Source organism: Rhea pennata, chromosome 3 (assembly GCF_028389875.1).
Source record: "Rhea pennata isolate bPtePen1 chromosome 3, bPtePen1.pri, whole genome shotgun sequence".
NCBI classification, from domain to species: Eukaryota; Metazoa; Chordata; class Aves; order Rheiformes; family Rheidae; genus Rhea; species Rhea pennata.
Genome location: NC_084665.1, coordinates 35763918 through 35782337, shown reverse-complemented (window position 1 = coordinate 35782337; position 18420 = coordinate 35763918). Strand labels below are relative to the sequence as shown.

The following is an 18420-nucleotide window of genomic DNA, read 5'->3' as shown; positions in this document are numbered from 1 at the left end:
ACACCGCAATGGCGCCAGGCCTCCCGCCCCACTCGGCACTGCTATACGGCTAGCAGCACCGCCCCAACCGCCACCGCCCCCAGAGCGCATGCGCCATCCTCCCCCCCGAACTCTATGCTCGATTAGCCTGGCTGAGCCAGGCTCCTGCCTCGCGAGAGCGCCGCAGCCGGGAGCAGTTAGACACTGCCGCAGCCGGCTCGGCAGCGATTGCTCCTGCCTGCTGCGGCGGCGCGAGGGCGGGCGGGCGCCATGGCGGCGCGGGGGGCTTCGCGCCTGACCTGGTGCCTCCGCCGAGTCGGGGTGAGCGGCGACTGGCTCCTGCTGGAGGCCGGCACCGAGGTGAGCCGGGCCGGGCCGCGGCGCTCCCCCGTCACTGGGCTTCGCCGCGGAGCCCCGCCTGGGTGAAGGCCGCGGGGGCGGCGCGGCCCTCGCCGGCGCTGCGCAGCCGTTGCTGCCGGTGCCAGCGGTTGGTAACGGCCCCGCTTCCCTGAAGCGCGCCGCGGCCGCCTCTCGCTGCGCCCCGGCTGAGGGGCGGGTGGCTGGCTGGTTGCGGGGGAGAGGGGGAGTGTGCGTGTCTGCCAGTTTGGGAGCCTTGTGATTCCTTAACGCCCTTTCTAGGGAAAAAAAAAAAAAAAAAAAGGAAAAAAGGACGAAAACTTGGTTAATGAGCGGCAGCTGTTAATTACTATTCAGAAGAGCAGATTGTTAATCTGAGTTTATAAATTACTTGCCGTAAAGCAGGCTTGATGAAGCACTGCTCACTATTCCCCCCCTCCATGCTTTCTTAAAGAGCAGCCTCCCCCCGACCCAGATTACAGACAGTTTATTCCAACGCTTATAACTTGCAAGGGAGCGTAAAGCAGGGTGCTGCTTTTGAGGCCAGCTGTTTAAACTTATTTTCCTATGCTTTCAGGTATTATTTTTTTTTTAACAATGGTGTTATATCTAAACAGATGTTGTTTGTGTGATGATGGTAATGTTAAAAAAAAGAATCACTGTGATGTGCTGTGATGCCCTGACAAAGTTAACAGTGTGTAACAGTCACTTAATAAGTAAGTAACATACTTAGTTCTTGTGGCCAGAGTTATTCAAGTGTAAATTTGAAATTTAAGGCTGACATTTTCAGCCATTGCAGTTATGTTTCAGAATGACATAGATACAAGATTTGCTTCTGTTAGCTTTTTTTTCCTAATTAAAAGCCCAAAGAGGTCTCTCTAACTTTCAACTCAGATAACAAATTAACATTTTGAGGATTGGGTGCTACAAAAGGATTGCAGTTCCAATGCTTGAAAGCAGACAGTTAAATGTTGTGTGTTCACACTATACTCAATTCCTTTATGCTTATGCACTGCAAAAGGTACCCCTGCTAATTCATCTTTTGGTGCTAGGCAAGTTTTTAAGCAGATGTGTGCATGCCTGTTACTTTCAATTTTGGATTTGAAGCCAGCAGGATTGTAAGTATGCACAGCTAAGGAACTGAGTATTGCAATAAAGGTTCTGGTAACTGTGTGGAGAATCTTGTTCACAGTATTTTTGCCCTGGTTATTGGCATAATGTTGCTGTCCCTCTCATGGGCAATAGAGGAAATGTTTGGCTGGTTCTGAAGGCTTACCAGCTTGCAGTCTGGCATGTTAGCACTAACTACTTTCACTAGGATTTTAAATGGTGGTGTCGAGCTATATTGCTGAGATGGGGAGGTACATTATGTTGACAGTGATGAACTCCAGCGAATAACTGATAATATCTGAAACCCCCGTGGCTATTTGCTCAATGAACTTTAGCAAGGGGGAGTTTTGTGATTGGCCCTGTGTCGTTTTGGTTGTGTTGGAGCTTTGGGCCACAAGATGTGCCTGACCAAGCACTAATAATAGTTGATGTGGGTTAGGCATTTCTGTTAAAACTGCACAGACAAAAGCAAAGCTGAGTGTATAAGTGAATCCAACTGAAGTTCTTCCTGTCATGGAGGAAGCTGCATGGGGCAGAGGGGAAGGTGATGGTAGAGAATCATCTTCCATCTTGAGAATCATCTTCATCTTACTAACATGATCCATGTTGACAGAACATTATAGATATGAAGCATTTAAGAAGTATAGAATTCCTTGCGTTTACTTTGATTCCTTCCTTTAAATCCAAAGGATGAGACTGTTTCAGGTAACATGTAATGAATTACCTTTCCTGGACTGCAGGATCTTGTCATCATCTTGTAGGAATTGGAAGATATGATGTAAATGAGTTGGGACTGCAGGGGGAAAAATGGAGCAGTCTTCATCTAAGACATACAGACTAGGGTATACTTTTGTAACATGCCTCGTCTGATTTAACCGTGGGCTTCGGTTAAATGGTGTATTGCTATGCTCTTTTTGGCTGCATGTTCTTGTATCTATTGCACTGGATTCATGCAGTTGTCTAATTACATGGTAAGCTGGCTGAAAACTTGTCCTTTTTAAAATAAATGACTTTCCTGCAGCACACAAGTGAATAAGAAACATGCTGCAGGGAACTATCAGATCATGCAGAGGGGAGAGGGTGAGCAGAGCCATGCTTTAAATGGCAGCCTGCAATTTGATCATACTTTTTTAAAATAAAATATTGTGAAGCTGTACTACTGCAAATTCTGTCCATTCTTCTTCCAGGAGATACTGTGAGATTCTAATCAGATTATTTAGATCACCCTCACCAATAGTTACGAATTGCATGTTGCTTAGTTTCTAAGCCCTAAGATTGATGATGTGATTTACGAAAGTATTGCAAGGTTAGGGCACGGTTACATGTGTGCTTTTCGGATAGCAGTTTTCTAGGCTGCTTTTTCTGTGTCTGTAGTGTTTACAACAGTTGAACAGATGCAGTTAGAGAAAGAAGAGAGTAAGAAATAATCTTGATTAGTTTATTGCTCGGTGAGACCAACAAACAGCTCTACTGGCTTGAAGAAATGATGTTTCATAAGGTAATGAATTTGATGGGAGGATGGATGGATTAAGAACTGACCTTGCTGCTGAGAAAAATTTCCATGAAACCAAGGCTGAAATCTGCCTTAGAGCTCGCAAATGTTCATCAAGGTGAAGGAATGATAATTCTTTAGACTTCTTTGGAGATTCCCATTTTCTATCTGCTCTTGAATTTAAATGGAGATTTGTAAAGAACTGGTAAATCATCCTATTATTGTAACTCTATAGGGAAGCAGCTATAAAAGAAAGATTTCTGCTGTACTTAAATTCAGACCGTATAAGCTGAATTTACTGTGTTGTTGCTGATTGTAATTACTAAACTACTTTATTTTTAGGTATCTGTAGGCCGAGGATTAGATCTTACGTACCAGCTGGTGTCAAAAACTTGTCCCTTGATGATCTCTCGTAAGCACTGTGTTTTCCAGCAAAATGCAGAAGGGCAGTGGACTGTTAAGGATAACAAGGTAAGAGACTGGAGACTTTGTATTCTGAGATGTATTAAAGGGAATGCCTTGTTTGAGTTCAAACAGTGTATAAGCTATGGTATAATGGAATATAAAAATGATAGAAGGCCCTTGGGAACCTCTCTCTCCTGTTGTGCACTTGTAGCAGGAAACTTCAGTCTGCTGCAATTGGGATGCTAAGCTTACTGCTTTTTGTATGTAAATTTGTCTCTTGGTCTAGTGGTTTTCAGACAATTACAGTCTTCCCCAAGGCATTTTGCAGTCTGTGAACCTGCTTTGTATTACATTCTGGAAAAAGAAAAAAGGAATTTTGGCAGTAATTATCATGAGAATCTAATGTTAGAGAAACCATGCCTCATGCACTGTTCAGTCAAAGGAGTATCTTCTGGAATTTATTTTTAGCTGTTTAGAGCCAAGTATTGAGATCAAGAGATCAAGCTTTCTTTTTGACTTCAGTAGTGATCTGATTTTTACATCATAGTCTTTTTACTTTCTCATTCAGACAGAAAATGTTTAAAGGAAGAAGGAAAAAAAAAGGAACTTATTTGAAAACAATATTGAATGAACAGTCAGTGTTGAACAAGTCATCCAGCCTTTAAAGCATTTTTGGGTTAGCAACAGATAAGCCCAGAAGGAATAGAGTGGCTACTGTTAAAATTACACAATTACACTGCTCTTAAACAAGGGTTTATTCCAGTAGGTGTATGAAGTTTGAAAACTTTCAGTTTCTACATGGTTTCAAACATTTATGGTAGATTAACTATCAACATTTCTGGATCATCACTGCTACCATTTTACCAAGTTATCTTACTGAATATATTTGTGATGTGTCAGTTCTAATGGTTCTGTAGCTTATCTTGAGCACAGCTCAGTTTTACTGTTTTTTTTTTTTTTGAAACTATTCCTTCTGCTAGTACCTAATGTAACAACCTCTTTTGTGCTTTGAACATTTTATCCAGAAGACATTTTGCCTTCTCCCTCTCTTTTGTTTTCTTTCTTTCTTCTTTTTTTAACAGTCTGCTTGCATTTATGGTTATGGAGCACTATTCCATATCTCTCCCTCTCCCTCTCCCAGCAGTGTAAACTATGTTCCATTTTCTTTTCTAGTTTCTTCTTGGATTTGAGATGACTTTAATTGTTAAGAATAGTTACTGCAGTATTCTATATTTTTGTCAATGATCTATTGTGGAGTCTTTTCTGTTGTTCAGTTAATATTTCTCCTGAAGCTTTGGGGTAGTTTTCTTCCCTTAGAGTTCATTCTTTTCCTTCTGTGCAACTACTTATAGTCATCTTAGCGATTGTACACAAAATCTGTAATGCAGTAGTAATACAGAATAAATAATGTAATAACTGTAAGAAGTGGGACACTAAGTCAATAAATTGGATATTGCAAGATCTGTTTAAAGAGGTGTCTGGTTCTGACTGCAACACTGAAGAGACAGGGTATGTTCATGGCAGCCAGAAATAACTCGTTGAGGACTTTGTGTAACTGTATGTTGAATCTTGTTGGTTTCTGTCCATTTGCAGAGTTTAAATGGAGTCTGGCTTAATAAACAGCGCCTGGATCCCTTAAAAGTCTATCCTATAGCTGAAGGAGACCGTATCCAGTTAGGAGTGCCTTTGGAAAACAGAGAGACTGCTGAATATGAGTATGAAGTAATCAGGGAGGAATGGGAGAAAATCAGACCCTTCCTAGCCCAAAGGAATGACTTGGGGAAAACTAAGAGTCCAAGAACTAAACGTAAGTATAGCTTGGAAGAGTCGGAAATATCTGGATCAGAAGGCCCTTCAGATTCCAGATCCAAAAGAGACAGAGTGTCCTGTGATAGTGAACCTTCGGGTAAATCATGGGAAAGGGTAGAACAGGCCAAACACATAACAGAAAAGATGGATGTCAAGCTACCTTCTCCTGGACCAAGTGAGGAGCATAGAGGTCCTGTGCACTCTGAGAAAGCTGTATCTGTCACCCATAAGGACCAGAAAGGCTCTGGTCTTGCACAGTCTTGGACTTGCTTGGAAATGCTGAGGAAAACTCTGGTAGATATAATGAAGCTGAAAGTCAAAGTACAGGAGAAGCAGACAGCAGTTCTCAATATGAAGCAGAAGCGCAGGAAATGTGCTCAGAAGCAGATCCTGGCAATGGAACAGGAGCTACGGGAGCTACAGAACCAGTTGTGCCTAGAACAAGAGCAGCATCAGCAGCAGGTGGAAGAGCTGGAGAAGATGTTCTCTAAAGAGCAGCAGAAACTAGAGGTATAATGATGATAATCTTTTAACTCCATATGTTCTATTTCTTATGGAATGACTAATAAAAGGCTTTGATGCAAAACGAGTTCTTAAACAGTACAGTAATATGCTTAATGTTGATGTGAGTTATTCTTGTTAACACTGTTACAGAAGTATTTCACTTCCAAGCATGTTTAACAAAAGAATGTGTAGAGGCAGGAAGGACTGGGCTACATGAGTGATCAGGACAAAGGTGCAAAACTTCTCGGCTTTAGAAGAGTTTCATTACAGCAGGATGGTAGAGTATTTATGTCACAAAGGTAGAAAAGCTGTTTAGAAAGCTATTCTTTATCAAATTACAAATTTCTGACTGGTTTCCTGTGATTACTGAGATGACAAGTATCAAGGCCAAATCCACATGGGAAATCCATTCTTTTTCCGAGCAAATGAACCACTAAATGCTTAATCTTTTCATTCAGACTGCTTGGGAAAGGAGTTTTTCTTACTTGCAAAAACCTCTCTTTCCAATCTGTGAATGTCTTCAAGCAGCGTGTATGTACCGATAACTAGCTCTTTGGGAGAACAAACTAAAACTTTACCTTTCTATTTGAGTTTATTCAAAACAGTTTAAAGTAGTGAGGAATTCACCTTGGAATGAGTTTTATCTTGGAGTTACCAATTGCTTTTGTTGAAGCTTGCTGCTTAAGGGAAGGTAGCTGTATCAGAAGTACAGGAAGTCTGGAGTAATGTGCTTAGGCCCAAAGGGGAGTTCAGCTGTAATCTAGTATGTTTGACGTCTTTGAATGTGCTCATGGATGGAGTTGCAGCTTTTTCTTATGCCTAAGCTGTTGCTGACCTCTGCTTCTATGAACATACAGTGCTATTAGAGCTAGAATAATTTGGAATGTTCAAAGTATGCAATTCTGAGTGATATATCCATTTTAACTCATTGCAATAAACGATATCTCTAATTTCTGTAGAACCCATGAAAGACTAGAGTGGGACTTCATAGGAGTTCACTGAATGCTAGTGGTGTTTCTTTAAGCATATCGTCTGTAAAGTGGTCATTTTCTGTCCATTGCCTTCTGCAAGTCTTTTATTTTTTATCTTCTTAATTCAAAAAAACTTTCTTCCAGCAAAAGAAGTCATGTTTTTGCTTTTGTTTTCCAGGGAGTGAAGTGGCAACATGGGGAAGAGAATCTGAAGGAGCAACTGGCCCAGGTCCTGCAGGAGGCAAGTAACTATGAATCTAGGCTTGATCTGGCTGTGTACTTGATATACTTAACTCGTTCCTACTGCTGTGCCATCTTGGTAGAAGACTAGGAATGTGCCTCAGTTGTAGACTGGATGAAAATCATCTACAGAGCAAATTTCTGTTAAAGTGGCAGACTTCCCTTTTTGGGAGTCCTTATTTGCCAGGAAATAACACAAGAATATACACTCAGATTGACAGCATTAAGTAGCTGCAATGATGTTTATTTGAATTTGCTCCTTATGCTAATGTTTTTCATGGTGAAGTCTGTATAGTGGGTACTTGTTTTGGAGAGCTTGTGTTGGTATTTCTAATCAAAAGAAAATTTTTTTCACTCTTGGTTAGGAGCATTTTTGAAAGATTGCTGCACACCTAGGTTTCCTAGGTTTCATTTGGGGAATCTAATTTTAAAAGAATATCAGCCAACTCTGCCCACAATGACAGGTTTTTGTGGTCCATATGTATCAAATACCCCTTGATACTCAAGCATATCAGATGCACTCAAAATGAGATCAGTAAAACATAATTGAAAGGCAAAATAAACTGCAGATGTTCTCCAACAGTTAGAGTTGCTAACTTGGCTTTGAACATGTCTCAAAGCCAAGTGGCCTGTTAAGGCAGGCTCTGAAAGTGGGGTTAAGTGCTGCAGTTAGTTATTCGTTGATACTGGAAGATTTGTACTGAACGACTAGAGTAATAAGTACACTGATTTTTGCAAACTTATTGTGTTACTGTACACAGTACCAGGGGCCCAAGCCTTGTCATGAGATATTTACAGTTTAGATAGGTGTGCCAAGATGAGAGAATGCATGCTGCCAGAGCATAGCAATAGCAGCCAGTGTCGTTAATTGTGCAGTTGTAGGGTGATGCTTAAAAAAGGAAGGTAAAGGGGGATGTGAAAGACAGTGCTAGGGAGAAAGGAGGTCAGGGAAAGGCACGGAGTGAAGGTGAGGCAGAGTTTGAAGGACAGGTAGTGCTTGGAACATCTGAATCTGGGTAGAACATTCTTAAGTTCTCCTTATAGCCAAAAGTCTTTGTGCACTGGGTGCTTCTGCAAATGGCTGTGATGGTTATGAAGTGGTTGTCTGCTTTCTCTTTGCAGATTTTCCCCAATGCCATAGTGAGTGTGTGGTAATGAGGAATAATCTCATTATTTCTTGAAATTATTGGATTGAGGATGAGGGTCTTTGGAGTTTCCAAATGTGTCGGCATGTTTTCATTATAGATGTCTTGCATGCTCATGAAACTGAGGTTACCTTGGTACTTAAAGGCTGAATATGGCAATGTTGCCAGGTCAAAACTCTTAAGTTATTTGAGTATTGAAAGCAGATTATTTTATTTTATTTTATTTTTTAAGATTTCTCTCTAGTTAAACTAGTTTCTGATAATTAGTGTTTCTGGTAGAGCCTAGTGTTGTGTAAGCTCCAACTCTAATTAAAGGTACAAAAATACAGTAAGTCTATCTTGATTATCCTTAGGGAACTGTTATATCAGAAGTTTGGAAATGCTGATAAGAGAAATTATTATCCCACTGTCTGGTAGACAGGTTGGTTCTGCAGTGACATTGACAGTGCCTCATATGTGCCACTCATTGTCAAATTTAAATTTTTACTCCTGTGTTCCATAATGAGTTTTATCATTAACAGTGTGAGCCTATTTGCTGTATGCTTTATGCCCTTTTCCCTTCATGCATGATTGCGTAGCATATATGTCTTGCTTAATTTATCTTGTAGAGCTGTGGGAGTTTACTCTTCTGTAGTGGCACAGTGAAAGAGGAGATTACCAATGATGCACAGAGAAAGAATGACCTGGGAGAGGGAATGTGAGGTGCCATGGCATTGGGAAGGTCATAAATAACTATCTTCTTTTAAGTGAAGGCTAAACTGCCTCTAACTTAACTCTCTAATTCATACCGGCATGAATTAGATATTTTTTAGGGGAAGATTCACAGAAATGAGTATGCAGAGCTTCATAATTAAAGCTATGTATATTTAATAGAATAGCTTATAATCATGTTCTTATTTCTTTGATGGTATTGTTACAGCATCGTGCTTTGATGGAAGAACTGAGCCGTAGTAAAAAAGACTTTGAGGAGATAATTCGAGCCAAGAATAAAGAACTGGAAGAAACCAAGGTAAGGAATAAAATTGAATTTTCAGTGTCATTCGTAAGTGAAACACAAAATGCTGCTGTAGAGGAAGTGGTTTATTTGACATTTGCCTTGTTTGTGAATTGCCTCCTGTAGTGAAAAAGTCCTATACCTTGATATTTTGAGATGGCAGCTGTCTGGTTTCCTCAAGTGTGTGTGTGTGTGTGTGTGTGTGTGTGTGTGTGTGTGTTTGAGGGGCTGGGCACGGGGATGATGCCTTGCGCAAAAGATCTGTTTGTAAAGTAGTACTCAACAGCAGTGATCAGATATTTCTCAATCTCAAAGAGAGCATAGAGCACTTGAACTGTGTATTGTGCCAAAAAAGTGGACCCATTCTGACCTCTCTTTAAAGAGAGATGAACTGAGTGTATTTGAAATGTGTTTGAAATGTGGGATGCTTCATTTTCAGTTAGAGTGCACTCAATTAAAGCTGCAGTTTGTTCCAGCAGCCCTACCAGGGACTGAAACACGTGAAATTTCAGTAATGAATGAAAAAGAGCAGGAAGAAGCATGACTTGGCACAAGGTGATAAGTGGAAAATAATTAAGGGGATGCTTTGTCTTATTTTTGGAAATTATCGCATTTCCTATGTCTGGCTGTTTGCTTTGGGTTTTTGCCTCCTTTGCAGCTCTATTGTTGTTTCAAGTGTAGGTTCAGTTGGAAGAATACATTCATTATTTTTAGAAGATAGAGCAGGTCCCTAGAAGCCTAATTTAACTTCAAACAACAAATTTTGTTAGGCAGGAAGGGAAGGAAACATTTTAAATTCTCAAGCTTACTTTTTTTAAAACTACTTTTTAGATATTTTGGCTAGTTAGGTGTTCTGCTCTTTACATCAGACATCAAATGAATTCTTCTTTTGACTTATGCCATACTCATCCCAGTAAGAGGTTGAAAGAGACTTTGAAAAGATTGATCCAATTTGTGGCTCCTTTAGGCTAAAGGGAACTTTGGTAATGGCTGCTACTCTTGCTTGTAAGTTCTCTGCAATGAGTGAGGATAGTCTCAATACTGCCTATAATTGTAAAGAGGAGAAAGGTTTCAGATCTGCGTGTATAATAGATGCAGACTTGACGTGAGAGGACTTGCAGTTGTGTGCTTTTCTCCTTGCGCTACCTTTGACCCTCAACCCCAATATTAAGTAAAATCTTGTTCTTCATCAGTATGTGACCGTATGTGCTTTTCCCATAGGAGGAAAAGGAAAAGGTGAGAGCTCAGAAAGAAGAGGTGTTGAATCAGATGAATGATGTGTTGGAGAATGAGCTACAGTGCACAATCTGTTCCGAGCACTTTATTGAGGTATGTTTAAACCAGTCTGACTTTGCTAGTAAAGCAAAGAAGAAGCTTGAATCTTTCATTAGCTCTGTTAAACCAATAGTCAAATTTGTTCCTTTAGATCAATAGATCAACAGTCTCAATAGGTGACCCATGGCTAAGGTCTGGCCCAGGAGCCCAGTCCCTCTACCCTAACTCCTTTTCTAGGCAGCAAGTTCTGCATTGATATCTCTACTTACACAGAGATGAGTGCTTACTCCTAAGATATGTGCAGGCTCACAGCAAGTAAGTGTGTACTTTGAACTAGTGCTCTGAGTTGTTGTTGATAGCCTGCTCTGGGAGAAGTCACTTTGTAGTAGATCTTGCTTTATGTTGGCTGAGGTTAGACTGCTTCTGGCCTAGATATAGGAAGAGGTTAGTAAAGGAAGGAAGATACAATGTTCAGTCAACTTCTGAACTGCTTGTGTTGTTCAGATAAATTCTGCTTCTTCAGAAAGAGAGATGTTTTCAGTTGATTCTAGAAGTATTGTGCAGGCTATACCTGAAATGTAGGCTGCTATTTTTGTTCTTGTTTTGTTAGAACTTCAGTTTCATTACATTCATTTCTACTGCTGGAAACCTGACATGTTAGCTTTGTTCTATTGGCTTAAGATCTAGCTGGCATTTTTTTTTTTTTTTGGTTTCTTAGTAATTTAAGATGTTATTCTGCAGAATCTAAGTTTGTCTATAATTTGTCTGTCTTAAACTGGGGAAAACTTATAATGGTATTCTTTCTGTCTTCCCTAAAAACTTGCTATGATCTTGGTTGAATCCGTTAACGAGCCTGTAAAATTTGTCTGTTATTTGGGCTGGGAGGTTTGTTCTATGTAGTCGTATATGACTCCTAGGAAGGCTAAAGAAAGAGGCTTTCATTTTATAAAGGCTAAAGAAAGAGACTTTGGTTTCTTTCCATTGTGCCCATCTGCTCCACACCCATTTTCTCATAGGAAGTATTCATGACACTTTTCTAATTTCTTTTTTTTTCATTATGGTGCTAGTGTGAGAGTTCTCTGATAAGTGTCCCTCCCTTGAATTTCACAGGCAGTCACTCTGAACTGTGCGCACAGCTTCTGCTCCTACTGTATTAATGAGTGGACAAAGCGTAAAGTGGAGTGTCCCATCTGCAGGCAGGAGATTAAATCGAAGACACGCTCTCTGGTGCTGGACAACTGTATTGACAGGATGGTAGAAAAACTGGATGTAGAAATGAAAGACCGTCGCCTCACCCTTATCAGAGAGCGGAAAGGTGAGAGGTGGGTGGATGTGGCATGATGAGTACAATCTCTCTTTCCATTTATTTTGTAGAAGTTTCTTTGGCACCTATATACTAAGGAGATGCTCAAGTAATGCAGAAGTAGTATTGGAAAATGGCCTTGTATTTGTGTGTGAGGCTTAATATCCATTATTGGTAGATTCATCAAAAATTAAGATTGGGAAATAATTTTAAGGTATACTGTACAACTAGCTTAACTATACAGTAAGTTAAAATAAATAAAAAGTCTGGAAAAAGGCCTTAGTGTGAATTCCACAATCTAGTAGGATGAATTAACCGTACTGAAGTCTATACTGTTTTGAAGAGATCTCTAAAGAGTAAAACTATATGGTGGGCCTTGCAAAATTTACCAGATGCTTCTGATTAATTAAACTATTGACTACATCAGTATGAAAACTTAGCAAAGCAGTGCCTAGTGAGAAACTCGTAATTCTCTTGCATGTTTTAGGTATATGCAGGAGATCTCTGAAGGGAACATTGTTCTGTCATGCAAGTGTATTGCCAAACTGGTCATTGATCCCCCTTATGAGCTGTTGTTGAATTTGCCACTGTGCCTCTAACACACAACCTCTTGCCTTGTTGTGGCTAAAAGTCTGCATGACTGTAAGGGCTCTAGACAGAATTCCAATATGGGGTGTTCCTCTTCTACTTCCCTCTTGCAAACTTGTTTCTAGAGCACTCAGTGCTGGTATCTAGGTGCTGAAATGTAGAAGTTTTTTTCCTGCTACTCTTTAACAAATTTCTATTACTGTGTTCCCTTTAGTAAATTGTGTTGTTTTTCCTCCTGTAGAGGTGAGTGCATAATCTTTTATTTGTAAAGTCAAGCCTTCTGAAGTCCTTCCTAATGAGAGGTGCTTTTGAAATATTTCAGATCCTCCATGGTGACATAGAATGACACATCTCTAGACAGTGTCAGTTCTAGTATGAAATCATCATCTATCAGACCAACTCAGTCTGATTCCCTCAGGAAATGCGACACTTCTCAGAGGCTGTCCAGCACTGCTTCGTGGATTGCTTTCACCTCTGCAGAACTGACACTGCTCTTGCATAATATGCACATCTGCAGAATATGCTGTAGTTCTATTGGAGTGTCTCATCAGATAGCTAATGGTGGTTGGAGGAAGTGGTCCCTTCATTGGAATCCACTTCATTTCCATATGGTAAACCAGTGATCTTCCTGCTTGTTTGTGATAGATGCTCTAATTATATAAAATGATTATTAGTAGGGAATCGTATAGCTTCACCATGATACACTTTGGGGGAAGGATGAATTGCTTCCATGTGGTTGTCTTATTCAGTGATGGAAACGTCTTGATTAAGGTGAAGGGTAGCCATATGTCTAATTAGATATGAATTCCTAAGAAGAAACCAGCTGTAAGGTGGGCTGAAAAGGAAACAATGAGGCAGGTAGCACTAGGGAAGCAGTCAGATGATGAGCTTTAGTATAACAGACACCATGGGATAATTTGTACCCTTTGTATGAAAGTTTTGATGGGGCCTTAAGAGTGTCCTGAAAAAAAACACTGCCTGTTTGAGGGCCCCTTTCCACATTTTGTTCCTTCTCCCTTTCTTAACTGGCAAGGGCCTGTATTAGCCAGCCACTTCCATTGCTAATTGTGTGCCAGCAAAGCGATAGAAAATGTCTCCTTCTCAGCTATGCTATCTTAACAGGAAAAGACTTGTAAGAAATTAAAACTCAGAATTTTTTTAAACTGAAATTTGAAAATAAAGCATGCCATGCACCTTGAAAGACCTATTGCAAACTGACAATAGGAGGCTTTAAGTTTCGAAGAGAACTAGTAATTTAGCAGTATGTATGGGCAGAGTGGCCATCTACTAATTTTTTTTGTCCATGTTTTTTGAATGCAGAGAAACGGGATGTGTTGGTGAACCTAGCCACGGACAATGACAACACTGTAATTTCCTCCATCTACTCCATCTTGTTGGTGAGCAGTTGTGACAACGAGAACTCTGAGGAGGATTCTTAAAATGAATGATAACTACTATATTATTTAAACACTGCTACTGCAGACTGGTTTACCTGTATGCTGCCCAGAACGAACCTAATGGTGTTTGGTTTACTACTGCTGGATGAGTGGACTGGACATTTGGAAGGAGAGTTCTATGAGGAAGCTGGAGCTGAGAACTGGCAGCATTTGGAAGAAGGATCTTACTTTTTAAATGAATGTACAGAAACTTGATCTCCAAAGCAAAACTGGGATTGTGGGAGAAAAATCTTGTCATGCCAGGTGGCTAACATACAAAACCTAGGCTTCCGTGATCATTTGTGACCTGCTCAGTTGGTATAATGTATTAGTTTGTATGCATCACTGCCCTTTCTGTGGCGAATGACATGTTTATATGTGTGCATCAACTTTCCCATATTTCAGACAGCAGAGGGAGTGGCCCAAGTTATTTGAGAACTTAGTCGTTTTCACCATCAGACAGCAGAGCTATAGCAGGAAAAATGCCATTGTAGTTTTTTCTCTTGAATTTTATATGGCAGCTGGAGCCATCCCAGGCTCCCCTAATAGTAGAAGTAACACTTGTTTCAGAGGATGGTTATTGACCCTGTCAGCCTTCAGTGCTTGAATGCATTGTAAGCTGAGTTGCTGTGAAGTGAAAATGAGAACATTGCTCATTTTCTGTTAGGTAGGGATGGAGAGGATTAAATCATCTAGAAATTCCTAGCTTGTGCTGTTTTCATGTAGCATCTTTAGTTTGTTCCTTCAGGCTTTTGCATAAAGTGTTATAGAAATGGGAAGCAGCACATTCAGAAATTATTAGTAATGACTTTAGTTACTCATTTAGCTTTTGCCAGCAGCTGAGAGGAACCTTGGTCTCTTCAGAAGTGTTGCTATTTGAATTAATGAAATGCCCTGGTGACAAGGTGGGAAAGCAGCATTTGTAGGCAACCACAAGGTACAGAAGGAAGCATTTTGGTTTTATTGTTTACAAAATATTGCTGTTGAGCTGTGGTGTGTACTACCCTCACAGCAAATCAATAATACCTAAAAGGCTGAGGAAGACTTGCCCCCATCCTATCCAGGATGGCCTATGAAGTTCTGTTTTCAACGGCCTATATTTTTGACTTATCTGTTGCATGGAAAGGACAGTTTTGCCACTGCAAGAATGGGATGGGGGAAGTCCTTCTGTTCTGTAATTTCTTTGGCTGTTTCTATATACTTTTTTGTTTTTATGTTCCTTCTGTTTAAGGAGGAAAATATAAACCCATTTCTGCATTATTCTTCCTTGGTGCAACTGCTGAGACAAATGTCTTTCTCCTAGTTATCTTAGAATATTCAAGAGAACCCAGATTTTCTCATTTTAATGGTTCTATTTGCTTAATGTTTTGATTGCTCTGAACAGTTTTAGTGTTTGACTGTTTTTAATTTATTTGAAAGACTTGTGTGCTCAAGAATTGATAAGACATCCCAGCTCTTCAGCCCTGTGTTAGCAGTGGCTACCCTAACAATAATTCAGTAGATACAATCACACCTCTTTATTCTTCTAAAGAAAGATCTCATTAAAAACATAGGGAGGTAATTGAAGGAGGATGTTGTCCCAAGAAAATAGTGCATTCTGATGGGTTCTTTTTTTGATTGGTAGGACTTAAAGAATGAAGAGCAATGTAAGCCAGGCAACTTTCTTAAAATCTTGATGTAAGGTTTCTCTTGTGCAAGAGCTATTACATCTTGAGGTTTCCTTTTGTCCTTTTAATATCCATTTTCTGCATGCGGTCTTGGAAGTTTCTGTTAGTGAGTATATGCTCTCCAGAGCGTCTGTGAGAAGGGAGTTCCACAAAATGTGTGTGAAATATTCTGGCATTGGTGTAAGACCTTTCTGTTGGAGTGGAATGGGGGGGGGGGGATTATTCTGGCTACCTAGGACTGCAAATTTTTCTACCTTGTATCTCTTTCATGTTGCTGTGCTTTTTTGCCTTTTTTTTTCCTAAATATTTATTTTGTTATGTCAGCATTTATACATACTACAGAAAAGAATAATGTTTCTCCTAGTTACAGAGTAGTTCTTCAGTGTGCCTGTTAAGTGTGTCCCCTTTCCACTGAAATATAAAGAACTTTAGTATACTAAAAACTTTTCCACTGTTATCAGTGAGTGCATGTAGGGTATAAAGGTTCAAAGAGAGATGCTAAGTAGTAACAGTGTTTACTTGTTACAGCATTTCACTGACAAAAGTAGACTTCCTCAGGAAAACTATTATCCAGTACAAAGTTGCTCAGTAGATATACAGAAGTGTTAAGTGAAGTTCAAACTGTTGCCCTTCTGGATGCATATACCTTTCATACTATGGTCTCCTGAGGTCTAAGGTATGGATCCTGTTTTCTGTTTACTTGCACAGTAAATAGAAACTTTTATAGTGAATGACTATAAATTAGCTTCGTAGAGTCTAAAATGATCGTTCTAGCTGTTGGGCCCTAAATCAGATCATTCCTCTTGAGGCAGACCAAAAGCAGAGAAAGACTTTATATAAACAAAACATAACAGAAGACTGAAAATGAGTTGAATTGCAAGCTTTTAATTGACTTCCAAGTTAAACACAGGGAGCATGTAGAAAGTGGAATGAGTCTAGGTTATTCGATTCCTTCATACTTGAGATGTGTGTTTATGCATGTATATATGTATATGAAATGAAGTAAGACTAAAGGTAGCAAGAAATCATTCAGTTAGCACATATCTAATCAGAGGAAGATCGGGAAAAGAATCAATTTTCCATTGAATAGCAGATCAGTAACCAGTGATGAGCTAAGAAAAACAGTGCTTTTTTTTTTAATCTAAATCATCTTTAAGGTTGATATTAATCAAATGATTTATACAATGCTGGTGACCAAGGAGCAAAGCAGTAGGCCACTAGCTAGAGTTTTGAAATAATGGATTAGAGAGTACTTAGATGAGATGTTTTCAGATAACTAGGTAAGGTGAAATTAATCCTAGAATACTTGGAGCGATCTCAGAATTATTACAATTCTCTGAGAATTAGAGGACAAGTGAGGTATTAGAATACTGAAGATAGATGCTGTATCTTTGAATTGAGGAAAAAGGTAGAGATAAGGAATTGTAGACCTGTGAGCTTAACTTCTTTCCCTTACTCTCCACCGTCCACACATTATTAAAAATACTTTTTTATAAGCATATAGAAAACAAGATGAAGACTAATAAAGGTACTCGATTACTCAACAGAACATGCTAAATACTGTTACTTTGATAGAGAAATTAGAAGAAAATGTAGGTGTCTTAGTTTTTTGTATACTTTTTTTGATACTGTCTCTCATAAGGAAGCTGTGGAAGGGTAATCTAAATGTGACTACTCTAAGGTCTGTTCAAAACTTTGTACTGATCACAAATCAGTGGTGGTAAAAGGATTTAAGTGGAGATGTGTCTTTCTCTTCCCTCCCCCCATACAATTCACTGTGATCAAACATAAGTTTCTGTGCTTGTGTAGGAGCAGTCAAATACAGACTGTGAACAAATTTGCCAGATAGCAGTTCAACAGAAAGGGATGGGAAAGAATGTTACACTGACAATATGCTGCTCCAAAAAAAAGTAGGTGGTATCTGTATACATAAATGAGAATAGGTCATATGTACTGTTCGGTGTTTCTTTGTGTCTGCTCAGCACTGGTAAGATTCAGCAGCAATAGATCTAAAGGATTGTGTCTCAAAACGGATTTAGACCAACTGGCAAAACAAAACCTGAGGTCCCAGAAACATCACCGACATGGGAAAGATTTAAGCAGTTCCAGTTGTCTTTCCAAAAAAAACAAGAAAAAAAAGAGAGAGAGAGAAACTGAGGAAATCATGAATCTCCCAATAAATCAAAAGCTGTTTCAAAGAGGAAGGGACTAGGACAAGAAGTAATGCAATTTAAAATTGTATAATGAGATTCCTATTTTTAAAAAATATTTTTTTCCAAAAGCCTGAATGAACAGACCAGGCAAACATCTGTAGTATCAGAGTTTTACTCTCGCCCTTAAAAAAAAAAAAAAAAAAAAAAAAGGGGGGGGGGAGGGGAAGAAAAAAGTGTATGAAGTACTTTTCTTTTGCTTTCAAAGTTCAATCTGTGCTCTGCAGTATATTTCTAAAGGTGCTGTCTTTACTGGAAACTTTTTTTTGGATCCAAACTGAGAAAGGCTGAAAGGAAACTCTTGACATTGTTTTGAGGAAGAGGCAAATAGTAGATGATATTTGTAAGTCCCTTTTTCTTTGACTCTTTGGAGCAGGACATTTTCCTCCCTGTCTGGGAAGGAAGGAGGGCCTAGTAAAAGGGCTGTTCTGGAATGCACTGCCTGAACTGAAGCCACTTGGTTGGCTTTCTCCTTCTGAGTAAGTGATACTGTCAGGTGTATTGTACCTTCACTAGTATCAGCTGTGCACTTAAGACCTCTACATGCCCTAAATGTGGTTTAAGGTGGACACAGCCTCAAGAGAAGATGGTCGCTACAGAGATTCACTTCTTTTTTTGGTGGTGCTGCTGCTGTGACTTTAAGATTGATCCTGCTTCTCTGAGTTCTGTGACGAAGATGAATCTATATGGAACCTGTTTTGTGAGGTGAGTCATAAATTCACATTAAAGTGTGGTGAAGTCCTTGGATGGGAATTGCTATTGAAAGACACAGTAGTACTTCCTTGTATGATCATGGGATAAGATTAACTTCTAGTACAGCATGCAAATTCAGCACAATTTTTTCCTTTACAACAAACTAAAGAACTTGTAAATGGATTTGGAAGAGAATCAAACCTGAATCGCTGTAAATGGTGTATGAGTAAGACAGCAGTTTC

General features: G+C 39.6%; 1 protein-coding gene across 1 annotated transcript; it reads left to right on the top strand.

The window, feature by feature from the left end:
• Positions 1 to 163: 163 nt before the first annotated feature.
• Positions 164 to 17224, top strand: RNF8 (ring finger protein 8). Its single transcript, XM_062571981.1, is given in 9 exon segments — positions 164 to 339; positions 3281 to 3409; positions 4937 to 5662; positions 6806 to 6868; positions 8932 to 9021; positions 10228 to 10335; positions 11392 to 11596; positions 13493 to 13608; positions 13610 to 17224. Coding segments are annotated over 9 exon segments (1557 nt in total). The 5' UTR covers positions 164 to 249; the 3' UTR covers positions 13640 to 17224.
• The last annotated feature ends 1196 nt before the right edge of the window (positions 17225 to 18420 follow it).